General features: G+C 38.3%; 1 protein-coding gene across 1 annotated transcript in view; it reads right to left on the bottom strand.

The window, feature by feature from the left end:
- Window positions 1-21,007, bottom strand: part of ZZEF1 (zinc finger ZZ-type and EF-hand domain containing 1) — a 77,928-nt gene that overhangs the window by 36,477 nt on the left and 20,444 nt on the right. The window contains exons 9-28 of the mRNA XM_065418227.1: window positions 19,932-20,030; window positions 18,621-18,712; window positions 17,508-17,656; window positions 16,883-16,994; window positions 15,000-15,212; window positions 14,259-14,359; window positions 13,549-13,718; window positions 12,246-12,379; window positions 11,312-11,382; window positions 10,714-10,828; window positions 9,907-10,066; window positions 8,703-8,824; window positions 8,479-8,601; window positions 6,941-7,107; window positions 6,211-6,292; window positions 5,313-5,514; window positions 3,235-3,380; window positions 2,706-2,946; window positions 1,507-1,586; window positions 341-434 (exon numbers count right to left, since the gene is read on the bottom strand). Of these exons, the coding sequence (XP_065274299.1) occupies window positions 341-434; window positions 1,507-1,586; window positions 2,706-2,946; window positions 3,235-3,380; window positions 5,313-5,514; window positions 6,211-6,292; window positions 6,941-7,107; window positions 8,479-8,601; window positions 8,703-8,824; window positions 9,907-10,066; window positions 10,714-10,828; window positions 11,312-11,382; window positions 12,246-12,379; window positions 13,549-13,718; window positions 14,259-14,359; window positions 15,000-15,212; window positions 16,883-16,994; window positions 17,508-17,656; window positions 18,621-18,712; window positions 19,932-20,030 (2,673 nt within the window). The remainder of the gene's footprint in view (window positions 1-340; window positions 435-1,506; window positions 1,587-2,705; window positions 2,947-3,234; window positions 3,381-5,312; window positions 5,515-6,210; window positions 6,293-6,940; window positions 7,108-8,478; window positions 8,602-8,702; window positions 8,825-9,906; window positions 10,067-10,713; window positions 10,829-11,311; window positions 11,383-12,245; window positions 12,380-13,548; window positions 13,719-14,258; window positions 14,360-14,999; window positions 15,213-16,882; window positions 16,995-17,507; window positions 17,657-18,620; window positions 18,713-19,931; window positions 20,031-21,007) is intronic.

Below are 21,007 nucleotides of genomic sequence, written 5' to 3'. Positions count from 1 at the left end.
TGGTTTCCTGCCCCTTGATAGTGAGTGTCTGGATCTCCCAATATTAAGTGCCTATTCAAAATATTCACACCAACCATACAAAGCATGCAATATGGGAACTGTCGTTACAAACAACTTTTTAAAGTGACGGTTCAACCATCAGTAAGATGATCCAGTGCACTGGTTGTTTTCTCATTCTTTAGGAAAAATCTCTGGAGACAGTGCACATCACATCAGCTAATTTATCCCTGTCCACAAACATAAGATAGCAATTTAGGCTAATTAATTTCCTTGAGCACAGAAAAAATGAGAAGAGCTACATAAGATAAAGTTAGGCTAAGCCATCAGGAAAGACACTTACCAAGGATTTCTGGGTTCACTTCACTTGTTTCTATATTCTGTTTCTCTGCTGTATCATTTCCTTTACCCATCAGGAACTTCTGCTTCATTTCTAACTGTAGATAGGAAGTTAATTAAATTAATTAAAAATGTGAAATCCTGCCTATCCAGATGGCATGGCAGCATGAAGACTGTACCACAATTAGAGAATCTCATTAGTCCACTCCTGAGATTCTTAAGACACACTAAGTCTCCAATACAGTCCTTTATGGTCTAGAACATCTTGCTGGTCAGCCTGTGGCACAACCCAGTGAAATGCACTGAAAAGCTTGACTCTTTCAAGCCAAAAGAAAGCTGAGCTGATGATACCAGTTCTTTCGAAGACATGTTGTGCACAACAAGCGTTAAATCAGGTAAAAGTAAGTATGTGTGTATCTCTTCTCTTTTCAGCGAAGAGATCTGATCCCTGTGCATATCTTTAACCACAGCTGGTGATTTAAATGACAAAAAAACCCACAATTATTTTACTACTCTTTCCTCTCCTCCTTTTAGCACAGCAGAACCAAAATAAGTACATGAGGGAGATCTCTCTTTCTGGCTGATGCATAAGCTCTGGAATAGGCTTCCAGGGGTAATTGTGGACTCCCCGTCATTGTAGGTTTTTAAGGACAGGTTAGACAAATACCTGTCAGTATCATAGAAATGTAGGGCTGTCATTGTGGCAACTCTGCCTCAGCACAATAGGCTGAACTTGATAATTTCTCAAGGTCCATTCCAGCCCTCCATTTCTAGGATACTATAATCAAAAGAATTCCAATTGCAGGGCAAAATTCTACCTCTGCATCTTCATTGAAAAGCCTAGGGAAGAGCTTGGCTCACAGAATCTTTAAATACTGGTAATGATGCATGAAATGAAAGGCCTAAGATGGACTATTAAAGCCAAAATTGACTTTGCAGGACTGGCAGTCAGGAAAAACATCTTTTTACTTTTAAGTTGAACAAATTTGATCTGCAATCATTGAGAGAAAATAAAAACAGAGCCTCCTCCCCCCCCCCCACACACAACAAAACCATTTTTACAAGGCATTTCAAAGTACAGTGACACAGACTCCGCATTGGGGCTCAGGAGCAAAAATATATGTGAAAGAAGAAAACCCAAATAGAAATAATCATCCTGAACAACCTTACCATCCATATTCTAATCCCATCAGCCAGAGAATATACTTGTGTAAACTCTTCATTCAGAGGCATCTTGCCTCCACTGATGACTGTGAAAACAAAAAAAGAGGAAAGTCCTTTTATTCATTGCTTCAGTTTCACATCACTCAACGATTAAAATAAAATAAGATACCTGCAAAAGACTGTGATAGACCCTCTCATCTACCTCTTAAGGCAATGCCAGGCAGGTTGTTTTATTCCCTATTGTTCTTACGGATATACTATAAAGGCTGGTAATGCATTAAAACCCATCTCCTGTACCCTGACAGCAGACCTATTTGCAAAGTTGAATAATGAATGAGTCTGTACAGGCAGGTCAAATAGAGGCTATTCCCAGGACTTCAATGGGAGTTGCACGTGCTCAGTACCCCTCAGAATCAGGCCCTGAGAGTCCAAATAGCACTTTTTTGTTCAACAGATGAGCACTTACTTCAGATAGCATGTTATGACATAGAAGTAGTGTATTGCACATTAGAAAGAAAAGTTGGCAACCCTATTCTCTGGAAAGGTACAAGTTGCAATACCGAGAGCCAACTGCATGAGTTAGGAGCAGAATATTAACTTAAACACCACAGTGGGTTGCAAGCTCACTTTCCAAAGCATGACACTATTTAGGGGCTTCATTTGCATTTCCTCCCCAAACAGTACTGCTAAAATGTAAATACTTTGTTCCTTGCTGTTTAGGAAATGTTTAATGAGAGCTGAAAATGGCTGAATGAGAGAGAGTTGTGTTCTAATGGCGCAACTCATGGGAGACAGATACCTTTGAGTTACAATCCCGGTTCAAAAACCAATGTCCTTTGTGGACTTGGTCAAATCACAACATCTCTGGCTTAGTTTACTCATCTTTAAAACAAGGATAACCCTATTTGCCTATGCGACTTAGAGGATTTGTGATGATTAGCTAACCTTCGAAAAGAGCTGTGATGATGAAAAACACTAACAAAGCATTATAATCTTATTACATTGTGGCACAAAGTCTATTGTGGCACAAAGTCTGCCTGGTGAGTGCAGCGCTGTAATATTTTCTTTATACAGGATGAAACATCTAACCTTCTGAATATTTTTGAAACTAAATACATTTTTCAAGTTTTACAACTGAATTATAATATGATTTCTTACAAAGTATCAGCCTTCATTATTGATATATTCACTAATATAAGAGTTACCATATTTTTGTAGCTTCCCATATAAATCTGGAGTGAGATACACCAAAGCAGCAAATGTGGCGTTCACAGCTTGATCAACAGTGGAACCAGCAACTATATCTGTCTTTGGGGCCTGTTTTTTACATGCCTGTATAAGTCCTTTGAAAAGCTCAGAATTTTGCCCACAGAAATCCTGGGAAGGATCTGATTTTGCAAAGTCGAGAAGAAAGTTACGGCAGTCATCCACATGAGAGTTCTTAGTCTAGAAAGAGTATTAAAACATTTACTTAATATCAGTTTAAAAATGCTTGCATCTCATTTATATATTTGAACAACCCATACCTCAGACAGACGTTACAGTCAAAATGACAACTTAACATAAAGGGCACAGAACAAAAATTTCTCTTCTTTTGAGAATTCAGCAGCCCATGAGATGGCAACCTCAGCCTAGCAGCGTACAGTTAGAGATGCATCAGCTCATTAAGCCTGAATAAAACCACTCTCGCATAGTGTTTTCCTACCCATAAAACAGAAGCAGTGGCCTAAATACCTCTTTATTTTGGTGCACTTGACTGGGTTCGTTTGCTTCCAAAGTCGCCTCAGGACACATCTGATGCCTGAAGACAGGTTTCCATAAAGGAGAATTAAGAACTGATGTCACTTTTGAAGGAGGCAGCTCTGCTTCACTACCTAGCTCTGCAAAAACAGCAAGACAGACATGGATTTATGTTCAATACTAAATATTTTTGTTCAATTTTATATGACTGCAAAAATGCACAATTTTAAACACCTGCCGCGAAAGGAAAACAAAAAGGAAATGGCATGTGGAACAAAAAAATGTCTCAGACTGACGGTTACTCATAGATTCATAGATTCTAGGACTGGAAGGGACCTCGAGAGGTCATCGAGTCCAGTCCCCTGCCCGCATGGCAGGACCAAATACTGTCTAGACCATCCCTGATAGACATTTATCTAACCTACTCTTAAATATCTCCAGAGATGGAGATTCCACAACCTCCCTAGGCAATTTATTCCAGTGTTTAACCACCCTGATGTTTAGTGCCACATATGCAGCAGACAGACATCACACCACTCCTGTACAGTCTTACTGCTGACATTAATGCAGATTAAAAAATACAATGCTACAGCATGTTACTATTCTAAAAGGCCCTACATTTAAACATCTAAGCTGTACTCATGACCATAGTATCCGACTACTCAAAGCACTTTACAAGCTACAGATACAGGGATATTACTTCATCCACCACTGGCATGCCATAACCTATAGCATGCAACAAAACGCATATAATGTATACATTGAGGAACAGATTTTTGAAAATAGAAACCCTAAACTTAAGTTCCCAAACCCACAGCTAGGCATCTGCCCGACTTTCTGGAGTCCTGAAAACTTGAAAGCTCCTGTTGATCTCAATGAGAACTACAGGATGCTCGGCACTTTTGAAAAATAAAGCACATGTCTACATACAGACGTAGGTTCCTAACTTTGGGCTCCTTTTTTTGGAAATCTTAATTCATATATGAAACATACATATACGATTGTAATACCTGTGGCCAACCCTTTGTATGTTGTCTATCTTCACAGGCCTAAACCCCTGCAAACACATGCATTCTTAACTTTACTTATGTCAGTAGCCCAACTGAATTCACTACTCATATGACTGAAGTTAAATATGTGCAGAAGAGATTGTGGCACCCGGGCCTTGAATAGCAAGCTCTTTGTGGCAGGGATTGCACCTCCCTGTGCCTGTAGACAGTGCTTAATATATTGTGGGTGATACCAGAATACATGTAAACAATCAAACAGAATCGTGACTGAAAACTTCAGGGAAAGTTTAGGTAGACAGAGCAGAAATCTGGCCAAATCACATGGACAGGTTCTGCACTACAAAGCACTCATGAAGTTTCATACTGACCCCTCAACACACACAAGCAGAAGTTAATATCAGAATGAATTTTGCATTATGGTTCAGAGGTCTAGTAAATAAACTACAGATTATGCTGACATATGGTGCTCCAATACAGGAACTGAGATAAGTGTTCCCCCAGCTCCTTTTAGATTTAAGAAATTCCAAATGATCAAAGGGAACATTTTAAAATCAGCATAAATGATGTGCTATGAATTCTTACTTTTTCCATTTTCTGGTGCAAATTTAACGAAATCCTCATGAAATCCACAGAAAAGATACAGCATATGCAATGGCAATTAAAGATTCCCCCCCCAAAATCTGCTTTGACACTTAACATGACCACCTCCAGGGGTCAGAGTAGTTCTGTCTCCAAGTCCATTCCACTCTTGGCCTCTTAAGACTGCAAAGGGTGCCAATAGTGATGGAGTTTTTTTGTAATTTTCCCAGAGAGAAGGTTAAAGAGGTAGCATAGGCAGCAACCAAACTTGCTGCACATAGCCCACTAAAAAGTCACCAGATGGTTAAAAATTTTGGTCATTCCCAACTTGGTCTGTAACTGGCAACCTAGTCAGGATTTTCTGTTTTCAAATATGAATGGGCTGGAACAATATGTATTCCTTTCAAGAATATAAAATATTAGATTCTTGCACCTCATCCCCATCCTGGAAGCAGGACTGCTAGAGAAACTAATTCAACTTACCCAGTTGGGATTTCAGTGCCATACTCCGCGAAGCCAAGCGCCCCATCAACCTGGATACAAGCAGCTGTAAATCCAAGCCCCAAGAAACTGCGACATCTGGTAGGCCATAAGCAGTGATGGAGAACTTGTAGCCCCACTCATTATTACTGCTGTCAGAGTGAAAGAGAAACTGCAGCCGTGGGCCAGCCTTAAAGGTCACTTTCTACAGAGCAACAAAACAGTCATTTTGCCAAATGTACATGACAGGAAGACATTTTGGGGGTCATGAATTTCCTTCAGCAATTGTGTTTTTCAATATTCTCACGGTTTCTCTGTAATATGTGCTAGCCCCCCACCACATGACTGAAAAGCCTACAGCAATTGAAGTTTCAACTTTCTAGTCAAAAGAATAATTGAAAGTTTCAGCCCACAATACAGCTTTTAATGTTAAAAAAATATAACGGCAGGGAAAGGTTACACTGGAGTAGTTATGAAGTAGCACCTGAGTGGCCACAAGAAAATAATAAATGAATTCAACTTGCCATCTCAAGATTTATTTAAAATTAATGAGGTACAAGGAGATCAGAGAACAATTTCAACTGTATGTTTAACTGCAGTGAAACATGGTTTTCTACATGCTAGCTGGTAGTGAGTTAATCAGACATTACTATTGGAAAGGACCTTCTGGGTCATTCATTCTATTCATTTGCATCACTGTGGAATTACAGATTTCTCCCCTCCCCCCTACCCCTCTGAGCATTAGAGGTGGGTGTGTGCACACACCCACACCAAAGATAAGAAATTGTCAGATTACAAGGTCTCTGCAGAACCTCTTACCTATGACGCTAAAATACCACAGAGTTCCAGGGTACCCCAATATTAACATGTGTATTTTGCACAATATTTTAAAGTCACTCACCTTGGGCCACTTCTCAGTGCCAACCTTTGTATCATAACGAGTTTTTGCACCTCTGGCATCAGTAAACTCCAGGTAATCATATCTGTGGAGAGTGCAACTCATTACTTACACATTTTTATTTTTAAAACTTTTGGGCAAGTTTACTTTGGAATTTCTCGTACTTCCCTAACCACTCCACTCTGGAGACTCAGCAATGTAGACACAATCCCTTCAGAGACGTATTTACTGCTTTAGATGATTATATAAACATTTCATTCCTTCATACAGCACATATACGGTCATTTCTACAACATAGCTCCCTGATCCTTAATATCAAGTTCAAATATTAAGCATTTCTCAGTGGTAAGCCAGAAAGAAACAGAGGTAAGTTACAGAAAGGACTGAACTTTGGCATAGTTGTGCTCAAGTAGGGTAAAGTGAATGCTGGGAACACGCAATGATGGCCACAGGTTTTTTCAAGCACTAATACAAGAGCAATCAATGGAAAGCATAGTTCCACTGCCTGAGGGAGCATAGCCTTGACACTCAGGGCCTGTGCAAAGAGTTTGTCTGCACCCTTTCAAGTGGGAGCTCAGCTGTGTCAAGAATCTTTAAGCAGAGGTGCAAAGAAGAGTACAGGGTGGGTGGTGCATGCTGAGGGTGGAGTAGGTAATGATTCTCTGCACAGAGTGTAGGATTTGCCCCTTTGTGAATAGTTTTTGGAGTCAGAGATGGCACACTATTAAGTTACCTCCTTTCTGTTTCACATTTTTCATCAAATTCCACCTCAAAGTAAGTTGCCCCAGGACAAAGGAAGACGGAGACCTCATGGCAATTATTTTCATAGTTGTGAGGAGATTCCATTGTCCATGTTCGCAGCACCACGGGTTGTTCTTGCTGCCAGCTTTCCATGTCCACCTGCATAATTAAATACAACAACTTTCACCTTACAGGGTACAAATGCAAAGCATCCAGTAGGAGGATTACAGCACTGCATTATTTCACATCTGAGTCCATAGTTTGGAGTAGCCATATACACACATACATGTACTGTAAGCACTTATCCCTCTACTTACATCACTATAAAGAATGACGCCAAATAAGATTATGAAGCATGTACTAGTATTTTCTTAACTTTTTATTTTTCCTCTTTTACCTCTCTCCTGTCTTCAATCCTTCTCCACTGTCCTATGTATTTTACAGGCTCAATCTCAGTGTCATCATCTACTTATCTCTCCTCCTCCCATATCCAGGCTCTCACGAAACCTCTTATCTTCCCTTCCTTTTTATCACCTCCAAAACCCATCCTTTCCTATCTATTCAAACCCCCCACCCACGCTTTGCTTAACTATAAATTATCTCCTCTCTGGACTCCAGTCACTCATCTCTTCCAAAATCAGTCTATCCAAAATGCTGACACTGAAACAATCCTTCATCTGCTGCCATATCAATTGCATCACTACTCCTCAAAACCTTTCACCGGCTTGTTTTTTACTAAATCAAGTGCAAGCTCTTCATTTCCACCTTCAGAACAAAAGCATAATTTCATCCTTAAATATATTTTTGCTCTTATTTCCTCCAACTCCATACCTTGGAATCCACTCTCCACTTCCCTTTATCTGCTTTTATATACTCACATACTGCAATGATTGGTGTGGTATAAGAACCAGAACAGATAGATTTCCCACTCTCAGCTCTGCATTTCATCATGCAGCTCCATAATACTTGGAGTAGGTTCCCAATCTTGTTTCAAACTTTACAGTACCCTTTAAAAAACTTCCACTCTCTCCTTTAAACAAATGTATCTCATTAATCTTTCCCAACACAGATCTGTGTGTTCAATTGCAAGCTCCCAGGACAGGGGTCCTATCTTTTGTTATATATTTATGATGCAATCAACAGTATTAATTCACATGAACTTCTTAATCTAGGAAGTGATTCTATTTTTATCACATAGTGACTAACTTATGTTCCAATTAGTGACCATAGCATTTTCATTTGATCCACAACACATTTTACGTAAGTAAACGTGATCTTTTGAAATAAGGTGATGATGAACGCATAATCCCTTTAAAGGCTGAAGGTTCGGAACAGTTTTCTTACGTAACCTGGTTGCATACTTATAGATGTGACTTCTCCACTATAAAAATGCTCAAAATCACTTTAGAGAGATCCTGAAGAGACAGAAGCTCATCAGATACACTGATGGTGGGTAAAGGAGAGGCAGAATTCAAAAGGTTACAGAGAATCAGAGGTGTAAAGTATCTATATCTATCTATCTTAGGCTACCTTATTAAGACTTTCTCCGGGTTCACTACAAAGGTTCCGCAGCAGCTGTGTCAGGGTACTGAAACCCTGAAGTAGGGTGCAGTGTGGAATGTCTAAAGTGCAGAAATCCAACAAGAAAGTCACCTAAGGAAAAAAAAAAAAAACCACCACCTAAAAGTTACAAAGCCGTCATAAATATATCCACACTAAAGGAAAACTGTAGGACATTTCAGTCATTCACCTACCAGCTGACGGGTTGCCATGGCAAAAACAGAGTTACTTAATTTTTCTACTATATGTTTGCCACTGTATTGGGACAAAAGTGATTCTAAAATTGTTCTGATATTTGTCAGGAACTGGCCCACATCTAAAAAAGAAAGAAAACATATTAGGTAATAGAAAGTTAGCCAAATTGAGGATTCTCTACTGGGAGTCTGTTTTTACTGTGCACCTCTAGTGGGGTTCATGTTGTGCAAAATAGAGAAAGACAGGTGTTGCCCCAAGGAACTTGCGTTCAAAAGGCAGTTGGGACACAAAAAAATGTTTTGCACATATCCACTGCTGGCAATAGGACACTCTGTCACTAACATCACCAAAAGCACAATTCATAGAGAAACTAGTATTGTAATCAAACTATGTCTCCTTGATCTAAAACGCCTGTTTCAATAACTCTACTGTAAACATCTGATTTCCTGGATCGTTGTTTTACTAAGGAATGAAACATGAATTATAAGCAAGGCCAGCAACTTTTAGCTGAACATTTTAAATATGAATAAAATGATTGAATACATAACTAGTATAAAAATAAAAGTATAGAATATAATCCAGGTTTGAATTTAGAAATAGCCCGACATTACAAAGTACAAATTTAATATCACTCTACCATTACATTTATGGCCCAAGTAGTTATTCAAGTAACTTTGGGGTGCTATGCTGAGACAAAGCATGCTATGGTGATATGCGCCTTAGAAATGCCTAGATTAATAGGTCTTACTACAGACAAAATGAGTTCAGCTTTTTTTGTGATTACCCAGATCTACCAAAATGACATGCTGTCTCATCCAGGGGAGATATTACTTTTGAGGGAGATGGAGGGAAGATGCCCTAATAATGGACAACTAAGGAAAAATATCTAAAATGGAACTAAATTTTGTTTCTTCGTAGATTCAATAGCCAGTGAAATTTTTGGTCCAAATTAGTTTCTCATGATGCTACAGACTCCTCAGACATAACAATAAATCAACAACTTTAACCATACTGATGACTGGAAATTGGTCCAGATGGTTCTGGGCCAATTTTGAAATTTGTTGGGAGCACTATAATTATAAGGATGCTTCAGATACTATGATGAGTGTTTAGAGATAAAAATGCTAATCAGCTTCTTGAGATCATATTTTAAAGTCCTGCATTATTGTATATACTAGGCACTGACTCAGCTCTGGAACTTACATTTTTTAAGAATTTCCATGGCAAGAGTCTTGGCTGTATTATCATTGCCCTTAAGTTGCAGGTAGCACCATGAAAGGAGGCTTCCCTGTACAGACCAGAATAAGGATGACAGTACTGTGCCACTCTCCTGCTGGGCAACATCCAGCATCATCATTTCACACTGAAAAGCAATAATACAACAATGATATCCCATGCATGGCAATAACACATCAATGATATTCCATGCACTGCAGTGTGACAGATTATGTGATACACCACCCTCCTCCCCACCCGCCACAAAAAAGATGAAAAACAAGAGACCAGTCATATATGAACTGCTAGTGGTTAAAAAAAAACAATTCATAAAGTGATATTTTAAAGCTGTTTTAGTAACTCAGTAAGATGAACAGCAAACAGGTTTAAGTAATTACAACTACATTTGGGGCAATCAATTAAGGCTTTCAGCACATTTTGTAACATAGGCTAATTATTTTCACATGTAAAAAGTCCTTACTTTCCCAAGCACAGGTCTTTCAGTCTATGGTACCATGACTGGTTCCCATCCTTCAATCTGGTTTAATTAGCTCAATTCTTTTACAGCTTCAAGGCAGTCACTAAGGGACTCTATGGAAAAACTCCCTAAGGCAACCTATTCAGTATGTTGCCTTGTTTCTTAATATTAAATGTAATTACTGCTTAACATACAACATTTAAATTAGTGGGGGCCCAATCCGACAATCATACATAATAAATTTTACTAATGTGAATAGTCCTGTTAACTACTGGCTTCAGGAGAAGTGAGAATAGACAATCTCAAATGATAGCTACCTCTCTCGCTGCCACCAACAGAAGGGTATCCATGACTGACAGCACTTGGCTGATGTCAAAGTCCTCAGAAACTTCCTTATCTGGTAACAACAAAAGTCCACCTGGATCCTGATCACTGCAAAAGATAGAGCTTACTGAGTAACAGCTAATGATAGAAGTCTGAAAAAGATGCCCTGTTGTGATGATAATCTGCAGAGATCATTTACACATCATTTCTAAAGGAAAAATCAAATGTTCTATAAATTTATCAGTGTGGAGATATTTTAAAGATATACCAAATACTCACTGTTTCCAAGGACAACAGTAGTTTGAAAAAAATTGATCAAGGGTAAAACAGTAAACAATGCTACTCAGAGACTCTAGGCAATATACCACAGACTCAGTAATTATTTTTACCCTTGGGCAATCTTTTGTTATTGCCTTTTGAGCCAGTCAATATTAGTAAGATGTATAGATTTTTATTCTCTTAAAGAGGAAGTGCATTAACAATTTTGCTGACTTGCATCTCTTTTCAGAAGAATGTGGAATTATTGAAAAGGATCAGTAGGATGAAGATAATCAGAGAAAAAAGTTATTTTTCAATATCAAAGAGCCTTACCTGAAGTACATACACAGGGATCTGAAGGTGAGATGCACAGATTGCTTATGTTCCTGTTCTGTGATGTTTTTCTAGGAAATGGAAGAGGTTTACGTTTAAAAAAAATGTTTTTTTTGTAATAGCAAGGAATTACAAAGCATGACAGGACCAGGAAATACTTTTTGAGGACTACAGGATTAGTATTTGCTCCAAGAGATGTTTGGTCTGCATTTTCTTTATGAGAAATATCCATTTTTTGAGCTTTATCTTTGGTTTGTAAAAATGGTTTTAAAAAAATTCAGTCCCTATTGAAATTGGATCTTTAAGTTCTCTGCTACTAAGCAAATCTTGATTTTAAAATAGCATTTAAATCACTTTTCCTTGCATCTCCTAATTGTGTCTTCTCTAAATGCTACTGTGCTTTATTTTTATACTATAAATGTAGTATCCCATCACACAAGAAATCCTACAGACCCATATGCACATGCAAGAGTTAAAAAAAAAAAAAACACAACAAAAACAAATACAGCATGTGAATTTTACACTTTCAGTATTCCAATAGGTTCTAAATCATGAGGAAAAACAGGATATAAATATTTAATACAATATTCTTTTAAGTTCTCACACAGACTTGGACACTAGAACATATGTAAAGTCACTGCATCCTGTGCCTCAGGTTTTCTCCTACATAAAATGTGGGTTATTATATGTACAAGATTTATTTGTAAAGTGAGCAGAGCCTATCACTTAAAGGCTACTAATATGGAACTTCACAATGCCATGTTTCCCTCTTTAAACAGTCACATCTGAGTATAAAAGAGCCTTCCTTTGAAGGTTGACATTCTAAGATAGACCATCTGAACTGAAACTATAACTTTATGGAAAGGTAAAGGCAAGCTCGCCTCATCTGGAATGAAGTGATTGTGGAGCAATCATTTCTCATTGCATGGTTTACCATCATGGTGAAGAGCTGGTCCCGTCTGGTCTGTCTATCTGGGAAGAAGATAGCTGCTCCATTGAGCAATGTGTTCTTAACTTCCTGCTTTAGCATGGTCATGGGTGTGAAGTTGCTATCACTCATGTCTACGACTGTTCACAAAAAAAGGAAACAGTTTTACAATTTCAAATCAATAACCAAGTATATATCTTTAATACACTATAAAATTTCATTTCTTTTCCATGACACTAGTCTTTCCAAAGCACATAAAATACTCATCACATATACATGTAAGGATTGATCTTCAAGAACATTTAGCTTGCAACAAGCTGGGATATACATATACATTGAGGTAGCCTGCTGCGCAACAACTGTCCATATGGACCCTGTTAACATGCTCTAACAGTTCCTTAATCCACTCTGATCTACCCCACTTTGATATGGGAGTAGGATCAAAGGCACAGCAAGGAACTATTAGGGTGTATCAGCGGAGTCCATATGGACAGCACGCTAGTAAAGGATAGATTTCAACCCAGCTTACTGCAAACTAAGTGTTACTTAAGGCTTGTCTACACAAATATGTGAGAAAGACTTCTGAAGTCTAGCAAGAAAGATCTTAGGAGAAGACCTCGGATTCAAATGACCTGATTCACTTCAGGACCTTCAATGTTATATTTATTTATAAGACCAACCGTTAAACCTGGTGAAAGAAAAACAAAAAAAAAAACCTTTCAAAATGTACCACACTCAGTACAAAGTCATTCATCTATTCCTTGTTTTTCATAATCTCTTACTAGGTATACTAGTTATTAAAATCATTGTACTTAAATATATAAGGCAAAGTACTGGCTCCAAAGAAGTCAGTGACAATATTCCCATCAACTTCAATGCCATCAGGGCCAAGATTTCACTTGTACTTTCCCAACCAGGTGGATTCATTCTAGCACAGTGATGAGCGGTTAGAAATACTCGATATAAACGGATCTAATCCTTCTACTTATTCCAGTACTGAAGTCAAAGGACCAAATTCTCTACTGGTGCAAGTAGATACAGCTCCACTGAAATAATTTGCCATTGCAACCACTTTCAGGCCACATATCAGGACAGATGCAAGATCACTTCATCAGAGGCTCAAAGAAAGTACAGAAGCAAGCTCTCAGCTAAACCCATTGGTCTAAAATAGCAATAAAGCACAACAATCTGAAACAGCAGCTGGCTTGGGTTTTGGAAAATACTTGTTCCAAGATCACACAAGTATAAAACTCCTTTAAAACAAAAACAACAACAACAGTTAGTAAGTGACAGCATAATATTAACGAACCTTCACACAAATGCCTGTAGAGCTCTACTGCAGCTTCTATTTGGCCAGAAGTTTTGCTTTGAGAAGCTTCCTGAGATTGAATAGTTTTATTGTTTCCAGTAAGCACAGAGAAGCAGCTTTGAAGAAGCTGCAGTAGCACAGTCTGGGCAAAGAGACATTCTTCCCTTGGGCTAAAAGGAAAGCAAACAAGAGTAAAATCTTCACAGGAAGAACTCATTTCCAGCACACACTGCTACGCTAAAGCAAGCATCGCTGTCTCTGCTCTACGAGACAGTGACGCTAAGAGATCCTCCGAGTAAAGAAAACACAGCCAAGAACTATATCTATCTATCTATCTAGTTGATTTTAAAATGGCATTTAAATCACTTTTCCTTGCATCTCCTAATTGTGTCTTCTCTAAATGCTACTGTGCTTTATTTTTATACTATAAATGTAGTATCCCATCACACATAAGAAATATAAATAAATAAATTCAAAAAAAAAAAAACCAAAAAAAACCCCTAACACTTAGACAGGAATCAAACTTACTGTACTGAAACTTAAAGATTACAAGCATCTATGTAATGTTATAGCTAAAAAACCAGGATGACACAACAGAGAGAAGGGAAAATATCAGCTACTTCAGCTTAATGGCAGAAAACATCAGCTGAATAAAATGCACTGTATGTAAACATATTTATGGCTAACTTTGTGATGGAGGAGGGCCCTACTTTTGGTGTAGTTTATTGTAAAAATTCCAGAAAAGCTGCAAGTCAAGGCCAGTGAAGTCCAAGAATGATCTGTACTTTAATCCACTTTCTTTTTGTTGAACCTAAAAGAGGCAAAGAAAATATAGGATTGAAGAATTCATTCTACACAGTGAATGTTTACAAAAACACAATGAAAACTGCAACATATGGAGTATGAAAGAAATATCAAGCTGCATCTGAAATGCCACTCCAGCCTCAGAACACAACATGGTCAGGCTCCCATTAGGATGAACCAGCAATATCTTTTCTTTTTGTCGCGTCAGACTAACAATTTTCACTTCCTTTTATATGTCCCAACTTTCTCACAAATCTATACACCTGTTCTAATCCTCCTGTATGCTTCCAAGAGATGCAGCAGGGCTATTTAAAAGGCAGTGGAACTTTTATATACAGTATGTTGCATTAATCCCACTAAGCACTTTATCATAATGTGTGAGATATGGAAATGCAGTTCAGTTCTGGTTTTCTTAAAGAAGACATATTCCTAACTTATTTAAGTGCCCTTTTATAAGGCATCTTAGTATACTAAAAGTCATTTTCCAGACACTTCAAGTTTCAGGACTTGCATATTATTACCACTGAATGTAGTTACAGTTTGCTCTCTGGCCACTACTTTATTTTATAATGCGTCTTTTAAGTTTGTCTTTGTTGTAACAAGACCACATGCTTTAAAGAAGTGAACAAATGTGGAGAGAAACATACCAGGTCCTGTGCAAGTTGTTGGATGAAATGAAGTGTCTTCAGGAGAAGGGTTGTTCCACAAATGCTGTCATCTGTTGCTTTGCATTTCAGACAGTTCAGGCTTCTGTTGGGCTCCCCTACCACAGGCCGAAGATATCCCAGAACATTCAGGCCTTGAACTCCTAGGCGCTCTGCGGTATCTTGCCTTGTGCACAAGAACTTCACCATTAAATACTGGATAGAGACATAAAAATAGCAAAAGCGCTGTTCATAAATCCTGATTTCAAAAGCGAGAGCCAAACAAACATTTAAGATCCTATGATATTATTCAGGCAAAGCCAGTGTCCTGGCCTACCACCCCACCCCCCGTTTTTGTAAAACACTTTAATTCTGAAGGTTCTATATGAGCTACATACTAGGGGGTTCTGTGACTGCCATGTTCACTTGCAAACTCAGTCATTTAATTACCAGCCTAACTCATTTTGTGAACTGTGTTCTATTTCTTAATCTTATAGCGCCAAGTTTTCCTGCAAGTGGAAAATCATTAGCTTAATATAAAAACAAGTAGAGGATAAACATTCAATGTAAATTAAATATATATACACATGCATTTAACTTGCAATTCTTTCCACATTAGTATAAAGAACCTGAAGCCGAGAGTATCCATTAAGGAATGCATCCCCAGAGTCCAAAGGTACACCTCTACCCAGATATAATGTGACCCGATAGAACACGAATTCAGATACAATGTGGTAAAGCAGCGCTCCGGGGGGGGTGGGGGGGTGGGGTGTGTGTGTGTGTGTGTGTGTGCTGCGCACTCCGACGGATCAAAGCAAGTTCGATATAACACGGTTTCACCTATAATGCGGTAAGATTTTTTGGCTCCCGAGGACAGCGTTATATCGGGGTAGAGGTGTATTTTTTAATCCTGTAATCACAAAAATTTGGGGAACAAATATGTACAGTACATGCATAACAGTTCAGACAGCTACTGAATAAGGAAATGGCATGTTCTGGATTCCATTATGCAACGGGGACTTTTCACTTTTGTCCCTGAGCAGCCACCTCTGGTATTTTCTCCCCCAGGAAGGAGAGAGATTTGGGAACCTGAAACCAAATTAAAATTGAACCCGAAACAACAACATGCACTGGAAGACAAGTTTCACTTTTAATTGCTGCAAATTAAGACGCTGAGTAGTGCAGTACTCAAGTAGATCCATGCAATTACTCAAGGAACAAGGTGCTACTTATCACAAATAAGGGTTGCAGAATCTAGTCTTTATTTTAGAGTGGTGGCCGTGTTAATCTGTATCAGCAAAAATAACGAGGAGTCCTTGTGGCACCTTAGAGACTAACAAATGTATTTGGGCATAAGCTAAGGTGCCACAAGGACTCTTCGCTATTTAGTCTTTGTTTTGTAGTAATTAAAAGTGAGCAAGTTAGAATTTATGAAGAACTGTGATTGTGCAGCTTGTTTCATGTTCTAATCATTAGGCTTAAGAGGATGAGTTCCACTGTGACACAATCCAGTGAGTGGAAACTTTCTACACTTTTGAGACAGTAATGTCCATGCTAAATCTAAATCAACTGTGGTCTTAGCTCCCATGGCTCTCACTGACTTTTTAGCTCTAGTCAAGGCCTCTAACACACCCGGAACGAGTACAGGACCCGCCGCCGAAGTGCTGCCGAAGACCTGGAGCGCCACCGGGTGAGTAAAAATTGAAAAGGCGCCACTTGTGCTCAGTGGGAGAGCAGCCGCTGCCCCGCTCCCGCCCCTAGCTACGCTACTGGGCCTCTTCTTTGGTAACAAAAACCTCATGATTATTTAACTGGTCTTCAAGAAAGCAGGAAGATGATCATTTCCTCATTCACGCCTCAGTCAGTCTGTTCTAATTATTTCTTACTTGGGAAATTCTGCACTGCTGCATTTTGACCTCCACTTCATCCCATTCTTCTTCCACCTCAAACCAGCCAACAGGATCATCCTCTCCCAGCTCATCACATGAACAATCACTTCTGCAGATAAAAGCAGATCAACCAAAGTTATAATTAAAAAAACGTAGGGATTGCCCCACTGCTACGTTACCCAACTATTTTTACCAGTTAGAAAAATTGAAGATTCAGGAAAACGTAGCAGAAACATTTCACATGCACAGACTCCAGCAAATGCATGTTTGCCATAGATTTTTATTTTTATTGTCAAAGTCAAGTCAATAATTTTACAGCATACTTGTAGAGAAAGGCAACAATACCGCTATTAGGAATCAGCATTCTGTATAGACACAGCTTCTCAAAAGTATCAAATTGAGATTTTAGTTCAAACTGGGCTGGTCATGATTAAGTTTTAAATGTAGACCTTTAGGTGTTCAGTGGCAAGTGACTTTATTTGCAGCTACAGCAGTAGGCACAAAAGAAATGTTAAAGACTTCTCCAACCTCATCCACACTCTGACTTTTATAAACAGGGTAGAGAAGGTTTGCTGCAATGTTTATTTTAAAAAAAATTCATTACCACCCTGCCCACCTTTACCTGTTTTTTAAAAATTGCCTGAATTCTTGAAGCTTCCACTTGTCATAGCTTTCAAATTTTTTAAAATGTTCTTCTGCATGAAATTTTTCTGAAGAGCTGTTATAAGCAAACACCAACCCACACTGGGCCCCAATAGCACCTTTCCGAACCTGAAAGGAGAACATAATGCTGGAGCAACACAGAGAAAACTAGGATAACAATAAAATGATGTTTCTGCTTATAAGGAAGAGTTACTCAAATCAAACCAGAGATCAGCAAAATTGATCTGTGATTCTTTGGAATCATATTATTTATTTTCTTTGTTTTAAAGGAACATGACACAGGAAATGTTTCAGAAAGATTAAACATCTCTGAAAGATTAAGGCTCAAACTCATAGCTAAGTTTCATTTTAGCCACCATCTCACCTGGAGCCAAGCAAGAAAGAAAAAGCCTGCATCTTGATTCAATTTGCTTTTCTGCTGTTTTATACAAACAGCGGTGGCAATTTTTTTTTTAAATTGTATCCAGGTATCATTGCACTATAATTTTTGAACAGTTGCCCTCTCCTCCATCCCCAACTGATGAGAACCTACAAGCACAAGAGTCTAGTGATCCTCAATTCAGGTGGGCACTACAAAGCATGCACACATGCTTTGGGACAGTAAGCTATAGTTTTAACAACGGAAAAGCAAGCTGTAAAAACCTCATCACATCTTCCTTCCTGCTATGAGATTCTACCAATGTTTGGGACATAAGTTTTTACCTCCACACCAGAGTAATGTTGCTATTTAAATACATGGCCTGCATTATACTACATACACAAGAACTAGAAATACCTCATTGGCCTGAATAAGATATAGACAGAAGCAACATAAAATAGATGGAACGCTCTACAGAGTACACTTGTGGCAGCATTCTGTAACCAGATGTAATTTCTATTTTTCTTTTCGTGCAAGTTTCCTGTGACTCATGCAAATACAAAACAAAACCCAAACTGCTGTCACTCAAATTTCTTGCAAATTAATCACAAAGCTGTACATTCAATCAAAGGTGAACAACTGTCTAAATTCCACCACCAAGAAAAATAGCATTAATACAAGAATCTGCTTGAATAATGCAAACAAGTTCCTTACCTTTATTCTAATTTGTGTCACCTGGAATGTAGATTCAGTTCCTGTAGAAAGAATGATACTTGCTCTGGTCTTTCCAGTCTCAGTAAGAAAACCTAAAGGAACAATGAAAACAGGATGAGGTTTAGAGGACTGTCATCTTAAAGTAAATGGATACAGAATTATAATGAGAGGAGTAAAACAAAACCCAGCGCTCTGTTCTATAGCAAAGATTCAGCCAGTGAATGAGACTTGAGAGTCCAAATGAAATAGTAAATTATAATGCTGGCATTAGTAATTCTGCTTATAAAAGATGATGCTGTATCAAAAGGTGTACATTCAACACAGTGTTGTGTTAGTATATCCTTCCTCAGGACCGTGTCTTCACAGCCACGGTCTCTCCTGGGACTGTGCTATCAGTAACAGGAAATAATTCTTACATCTGCTAAGTTTTAGTGAAAAGTCACTCCCATTGAATGTTATTGGGACCACTGAATGACAGTGTTTACTTATCTAAATTACAGCTTTTCTGAAAGCCAGAATAACACTGTCAAGACCCTTCTACCTCCTCCCTTTCCTCTTAAATGAAAGAAAAACCTCAGAAGAACATGAACTATAAATCCCTCCTTTTGTTACAATATCCTGAAGTTTAATCGGTGGCATCAAGAGCAAAATGCCAGGGCAATGTTACTTCAGCTAGAGGCTGAATAAGTGGAAGAAACAAAAAACTTTTCAATGCAAACACCCGCAAACTATGACTGCAAACAACCCCAAGAAAGACAAATTGATTTCCAACGTGTATGCCACCTCTACAGTGCACAACTTACATGCCCCCAAGTATGTTGTGTGCTAAGCACCTCAAAAGGCGTTCTAGAGAAGTGCACATTGGCTCTGCAAGTCAAAGCATTATTTACTGCCTCATTCACACTGTTATTTCTGATTTTTAAGACCATTTTGACTAAGATAGACATCAACAATTAAAGGATTGTTGACTCTTGAAACCAAATATTCAGCCACCCGAGGATATTCTATATGATTTTCGCTTCCATCCCTCCATCAGTGTTTGGGAAGCCCCTCGTGATTCAGAGCAAAATGCTGCTCTGCTATGAAGTTTTTCACACCAGCCTTTCAGCCAATGCACCAATAACCTGACTTAAGATACCAAACTTGTTTTAGGGGAACGAACAGTTCCTAAGAGCAATTCCCTGTGAGTGAGAATTACAATTTAGAAGCACTGTGTCTACCATAGTTCCTTTTTTCTAACTGTCAATCAGTGTGAAAATGTACAGATCTAAACCACTACAAGAAACCATAAACAAAAGACTATACACTTACCATCCCCGGTCCATGGCTCAACAAGGAGGTTTTCAGGCCCTGATTTATCTTCCTTTCCTTTTACGTCACATGCCTGAAGGGTTAGCTGTAGCGGCTTTCCTGAACAAGCAAATCAACAGGTTTATCAGAGCTATAAAACAAACAATATAGAGCTTGTTTGCCAATGGCATTCTAAATTCTTTACACAGAGAGAAGGTAAAAAATTAAGGAAAAAAATTGAAGAATCACACCACCACCGGATCTTTTTATCTTATACAAAGGAAACAAATGCAAAATCCATGTTATTGCAACATAACAGTTGAAATTTTAAGTGTACAAAGACAACAAATTAAGAATTGTTACAGCTGGAGGACTGTCAAAACACACACATTTTGAATTAAAGCGTTCACAGCACATGAAATAATACTAAATATCACTTTTATTATACGAGGAGCCAGAGATACAGTTGCTGTGGGAAACAGAAGTGACTTTCCAGAATTCTGAGCATAATGTAGTAGTAACAATATTTTATGCGTAACGTGTTTACATTTATCACACACCAGAACCAGCAGTGGAGTCTGGTGAAAGTATTTCTCTACATTAGGTTCACACCTGCATGCCTGCTAAGAATATCCAGTAATTCAGGACTGGAGACAAGTGGTTAAAGTGATACCATCAACCTGAGATGGTCAATTTTAAAAAATTTATTAAAAATAATTTTTGGTACTATATACACCTGTTGCTAAGTCTGCATGCTAATTGTGGTTTGCAATCACATTTTCCTATTTAAAAATGTTTTTCCTTCTATGTTGTTGAGTGAAAATCCAAACAAACAAAAGGGAAACTGACTACACAGAAGGAAATGGTGATATTGATCATACACAAAATACTATTAAATGAGCAGTGTATACAAACTGAAAACTCCAAAAAAACCAAAAACAAACAAAAAAACCCCCATCACTTTCAGTCATATTAACCTTATTTGTAACTACAGAGGTTAAAACACTCTGACCGAAATAAAGCTTAAGTTGATACCCACAGAAAGACATTTTACCGCCTTCTGCTAGACCAGGTTCATGTTTAAACCTACAATAAAC

This window comes from Emys orbicularis, chromosome 17 (genome assembly GCF_028017835.1).
Source record: "Emys orbicularis isolate rEmyOrb1 chromosome 17, rEmyOrb1.hap1, whole genome shotgun sequence".
NCBI lineage: Eukaryota > Metazoa > Chordata > Testudines > Emydidae > Emys > Emys orbicularis.
Note: the sequence above shows the minus strand (reverse complement) of the source record. Positions and strands in the feature narration are given on the sequence as shown.